The 5,661-nt window shown below is 54.4% G+C and overlaps 1 protein-coding gene across 1 annotated transcript in view; it reads left to right on the top strand.

Annotated features, from left to right (window-relative positions):
* Window positions 1-5,060: 5,060 nt before the first annotated feature.
* VEGFA (vascular endothelial growth factor A) overlaps window positions 5,061-5,661 on the top strand; it is a 14,737-nt gene continuing 14,136 nt past the window's right edge. The window contains exons 1-2 of the mRNA XM_010581259.1: window positions 5,061-5,178; window positions 5,263-5,625. Of these exons, the coding sequence (XP_010579561.1) occupies window positions 5,061-5,178; window positions 5,263-5,625 (481 nt within the window). The remainder of the gene's footprint in view (window positions 5,179-5,262; window positions 5,626-5,661) is intronic.

Genomic DNA, 5,661 nt, shown 5'->3' with positions numbered 1-5,661 from the left:
GCGGCCGGCGGGCGGCGCGGCGCGGGGCTGGGAGGCAGCGCGCTGGCTTCTTGCATCAGCCTCGCCTCCCGTCCTCGGGTCTCCTGACATTGCAAAAGGGTGTTTCAGCGGTATTTGCCTTGGGTCCCAGCTCGGGTTCGTCCCGCCGAGTGGAGTTCAAAATACCTAGCTGGAAAAACAAATAAGAGATCAAAGAGGACAAAATGGATCCTGAATTTCTTCCAGATTGAAAAAAAAAAATCAAAATACATATCTACTGCACCGAGATTACAAAACTGCGCATTTTTCTCTTCTCTTCCTCCTCAGTCACTTTTACTTTTGCCTCATTGTCATTCCTGAGGGATTAGAAATCAACTCTTCCTCCTTTTCTCTCTTTTTTTTTTTTAAGAAAAAAGAAAGGCAGCTTTCTGTGCAAACCTGTCCTATAAATCTGTTTTCTAAAGAGCCGAGAGGGCTGTGTTGCCAAGAGATATTAAGGGGTTTAGACAGAGTGCCCACGTGAAAGTGGCTGTTTGCTAGATGGGCATGGATTATGTTTTAAAGGCTATAACAGGTTAGTCCTCTCCTGCCATTTCTCCTTGGCACTCTGAGAGAACGTGGGCCACATAATCTCCCACAATCATGAAAATAAACGTCACTTGCAAACTAATCAGTTATTCACATTGTTTGTTCAGCACCAATGCTGGAAGGTAACTCCCCAGTTAGGAGCCATTTCAGCTGTAACTGAAGTCATGCAGGCACTGCACGCTTTGTTTCTAGCCTGTTATATCTCTACTTTCTCCAGTGACAGCCACACATTAGGCTGTGCTCGATGGGAAGTGAGGCGCAGCTCTCACTCGATTGTGGCACAGAGCAGCTCCGTGCTGCCTGCCTGCCAGATTTGGCTTGTGGGACAATTCTTTCCACTCTCCCAAGAGTTTTTCCACCGTGACCTAAAACGGGGGTTTCTTTGCCTCCCAGCTCTTCAGTAAACTTGTACAGTAGCATCTGTTCCCTGGCTATAGGATAGACAATTCTGTATCGGTGTCTAGTGATAATACCCTTTAACCCTCCCCTTGCTCCTTCTCCCCTCCCCTTCCTCTTCCCCAGAGGAGGAAACGGCGGATCAGGTAGAGTCCAGGTCTGTCTGTCCTCAAGAGTTGCTTAAAAGCGTTGTGCTGTCTTTTTCTCCTAGGCAGGATGATGGTGCCAGTGAGAAAAGAAAGAGGGTAATGGTGGGGAAAAAAAGTAGGGGGGAATTATGGGGTGTTGGTGGGGTTGGGGGGAAGTGTTGCGGGGGGTAGATACATGAGAGATGGTGAGATGTTCAGATAGCTGGGTGATGCGGGCCATATAAGTGCTCAGGCAGACCAGGGGTGAGGTCTGCCCTTCGATTCTGTCCTTATTTGTCTGTTGATCGCCCAGGCACCACGGTGATGGGAACGTTAGAAATACCAGCAGATCTCACGTAGGCAGCTTGACGATGACTCTGGGCATGGCAGAAGGCATGACTCTTCACGCCAGGACTAGGGTTTTGTGCTTTGATGATAATATTTATCTGTACTGTTAATCTGGCTGTCGCACTGAATAAAACCTATCTAGCTAGCCAGGCGCATTGGAGAGCATTAAATAAAAGCCCTGGCAGAGGCTGAGTTGGGAAAGTAGGGTCCAGCGCGTGTCAGGCAGCTTTCCTGAAGGCGAAGGAGGAGGGATGCAGGAATCACGGTGCTCCTCTGGTGAAGGTGGCAGGGGGATGACTCCTTACTGAGGGAGTTGTTACGGTCACTCCTGCAGCGAGGCTGGGATGGTGGGAAATCATGTCACAGCAAGACTGGGTGGCACTGATGCCACAGGTGTCTGCCTCCACTGGTGGCGATAGCCTTTCCATGCAGGAGAGGGAGGAAAAGGTGGTTTTGCGGTGCCACCCTCCTAGCTGTTTGCCTGTGCTGAGCTGCGGTGCACAGTCCTCATGCCCCACGGGGTCAGAGAGGTTTGGTGGTGTCCCCTTCCAGTCCCTCCTTTTCCTAAAGAACGGGGGAGGGTCAGTCATTCCCTGTCTTCCTTTGTCTGCGGGTCCTGGTGGCAGCCTGGTGGCAGGTCACCCCTAATGATGGTCTGGGAACTCTTCCCTTCCTTCCCTGGACTGTGGAGGGACCTGGATACACCAGCTGTATTGCCATAGGGAACAGGCAGCGATCAGACATCGAGGGAGGGAGAGCGAGCCTGTGACTAGACTGCTAATGATTGCACACCCACCAGGCTCCCTGCCTTTGGTGTGCCTCTGCGCCAGGCCACGATGGGGAGCCACCAGAACCTGCTTCCCCAGCCCGTAGGCAGCCAGGATGCAGAGGGTCACCTTCCCCAGAGCTGCTCTGGGCCTGTGCTCTGAGGACAGGCTGGGAGGAGGAGCGCTCCTTTGGGAGCAGGGGAGAGGGAAGCCCATGCTGACATCTCAGAGGGGCTCACTGATTTCCTGAGCAACCCCAAATCCACTCCTGACCATCCTGCTCCGTGTCAGGAAAATGCCTCGGCTGTGCTGGCAGCTTCTGGGATTACTGACCTCTGTCTGCATGTACAATGGAGAAGGAGTGCAGTGAGTCCCGTCCCCCTGCTCCCCCTTAAGTAGAAACCGCTGAGAAGAATTTCTAGTGCCTAAGACGAAAAGTGCCTTAACTCCTGTCCCAGAGTCCCTCACAAAGTGGATGGATTGTTTGTTCCAGTCCTAAACAGTTACAAAGCTCTTTTAATGAGGCTGCACAGATTAGGGGGAGGGGAAGGGAGAGAAAGAGTGCTGGTGGTGGTGGTGAGGGGGGTGATGGTTAGAGAGGAGTGACTTGATTAACCTTTTCTCTCCCTTCAGCGAGTAACTTGCTTCGGGCAGGGACTGGGGGAGAAGAGGGACAGGGAAGGTGCAGACACATGGATAGTGTGAAGTGGGTTTATTAGTTAGGGAGGGTTTTACTCCACTGCAGGACGTGCATTCGCTGTGACCTGCAAAGGGCACAGAAAGGAGCTTCCCCCTGGTCAGCCCCATTCCCGGGGTCATTTATCCTGCTCTCGAGCGCAGGGCTTGCTTCCACACCTCTGTGAAATGTTGAAAATCTTTTGGAAGGAAATTGTGTTACAGAGCTGTTGGGAAATGCCAAAAACCAGCAGAGGAGAGCGTGACCTTCAGGCTCCCACTGAAGGGCACACCAGGCCTGCTTATCCCTTGGAACGCTTTTGGTTCCCCATTGCCCTGTCTGATATGTAGCAGACTGGTTTAAAGTGAGGCACAAGCCCCTGCCTCACCTGCTGTTCTAGTGGACGGGCCTTGAGGGCACTAGCCACAGGTGAAAGACACTGCTGAAAGGGCAGAAAAGTTTCTTGGGATAGTGAGCAGAGAGCATGTTACTGATAGTACTAGGAAACCTTTTGGCTTTTTGCTGAGAGCTCCCCTGGGTGTGCTCAGAAGCTATCTGCAGACTTCGTACCGATCTCATTTCCCGTCCTTGGGGTGGGATCGCAACCCAGGTCTAGGTGAGCGCTGGGAGAGTGTTCTGGCTCATGCTCTGGTACATCAGGGGCAGAGCAAGGTGCTAGCCAGGCACAGGTGAGCAGTGAAAGTGTGTGGCTTGCTTCTGCTTCCCATCACCTCTGCACCATGTGTGCTTGCATGTGAGGAGGTGGTGGGCTTGGCAGCCAGCTGGTCAGCCTCGCATAGAGAATGGGTAGAATGACCCTCAAGGTGTCTCTGAGCTAATTTTGCTCAGTCCATCATGGTCATTCGGTGTGTGAACCAAAAATCCCTCTGCGAAAGGTCTTGGGGGCGTTGGATAAACTAACTTAGCTCGTGATCCTCTTCCTGTGCTACAACACAGATTGAGGCTTTTCTGCCCTTGATGCGGTTTTCTTTTGACCCATAGATTGTCAGGCGCTGAGTGGCTTTGGAAGGCTGTTGCAACCTCCGCTGCCTCCATTTTGTTTGTGCTGTTGCAGTGACCTTCACACTTCAGGAATGAAACTGTTTCTAGGAACCTGCTTTTTAAACTGTTGTCACAGTGCTGAGGGTGGGCACACAGCCCTCCCCAGAGAAGAAACAGGTCCACACATGGGGTGGCTCAGGTCTGGGCTGGTGAGTTATGCCCAGGTACAGAAAGACTTCGGTTGAAATGAGAAGCGAGGAGTTCGGTCGGGGGACCTTAGACAAAGGGAACAGTGAACAGACACAAAGGAATGGCTGGAAGAGGGGCTTCTAGGGCTTTGCAGGCTCTCTTGCCCCCTCCTTTTAAAAGCTGACATTTCGGGCTGCTTGGATGGTGGTGCACGGGGCTGCCTAGAAGACCATAGGTGGCAGATTCCCATTGCAAGCTTGGGGTGGACTTTGCCGGCTCAGTTCCGTTCTGTCTCTGGCTACAAGATCAGAGAGCCTTTTTCTGAGCCTAAATGCAGCATATCACCGATGAAGCAGTATTTTGTATGTATCGCCATGCTCTTTTTGGGCTGCTGCTGAAAGGCAGCAGGTTCTGGGGTGGATGGCATCACACAGGTGGCAACATACCTCAGAGAAGTGAAGCAAGCCAGGCATTTTTTGGTTTTGGTTCAGAACAGAACAGCAGGGGGAAACCTGACTTGGCTGGAAAGTTACATCAGAGCTAAAACCTTCACGCAGAGCAGGAAGAGTGGAGTTTTTGTTTCACCTGGAATTAAAAGGACTTCCTTAGTAAAGCAGTGCAAGGCTTCTCCATCCCGGTCTGGGGGTGGGTTACCTGTCACCACTCCTGCCTGCGTCAGCGGTTTGGAAATGCCCCTCGACCCAAAAGGCAGCAGGAGCGAATACAGAGCTTGGGGCCTTTTTGGTGTTTGTCCAGGGGAAGCCGCGCTGCTGCTGGGCCACGCAGGGGCTGGGGACTGGGACCGTTAGGTGAGGGCACGCGTCGCCCTCCCTTCCAGAGGAGAGGAGGGAAACCCGGACGGTTTGGCGGCATTTGTCGGCAAAGCTGTGCTGTCACAGTTAATTGCCCTGACGCCCGGCCAGATACCAACATCTCGGTGGCCACCACTACTCGGCGACAGAAATCTGTGACGTTGAGAGGGGAGCGATGCCCTTTCGCGCCTGGCTGCCCTTCTCCCCCTTCTGCCATCCCGGGCTGAATTCACCTTTTGCGGGGGTAAATGGAGGCCTGGGGGAGAAGAGCAGTGCCCAGGCCCACCGGTCGTGTCAGCGGTAGAACGCCACCCCTGTTATTTTTCTCCCCCCGGGCCCGGATTTGCTCTCTCGTTTTTGACCATAATCACTGAAAGCTCCTCCCGAGGGTCGCGTTTCTCCCTTTGGGGCCTCTCTCGGGCCCGCCGCGCTGGAGGCCCGGCCGCCTCCCTCCCGCCTGCCCCTTCCCTCGGCCCGCCCGCGTCTCCCATGTCCCTCTCGGCTCCCCGCGGGACGGGGGGAACAAAAGGTCCCTCTGTGCCCGCCGGGGCGGCTGGAGGGGCACGGCTCCACCTCGGGGGGCGCCCCCTCCCTCCGCCTCCTGCCCGGTGGGTCGCCGGCGGCGGGCCCGGGAGCCCTCCCGCGCCCCGGAGCCCGTGTTGTGACTGATTTTCTGTTATCTTTGCAGTTGTCGAAGGCTGCTCCTGCCCTGGGGGATGGGGAGCGGAAACCCAATGAAGGTAAGCGCTGGGCGGCTTCCCGGCGGGCGGGGGCGG

This window comes from Haliaeetus leucocephalus, unplaced genomic scaffold (assembly GCF_000737465.1).
Source record: "Haliaeetus leucocephalus isolate CR32 unplaced genomic scaffold, Haliaeetus_leucocephalus-4.0 Scaffold752, whole genome shotgun sequence".
In the NCBI taxonomy this organism is placed as follows: domain Eukaryota; kingdom Metazoa; phylum Chordata; class Aves; order Accipitriformes; family Accipitridae; genus Haliaeetus; species Haliaeetus leucocephalus.
Note: the sequence above shows the minus strand (reverse complement) of the source record. Positions and strands in the feature narration are given on the sequence as shown.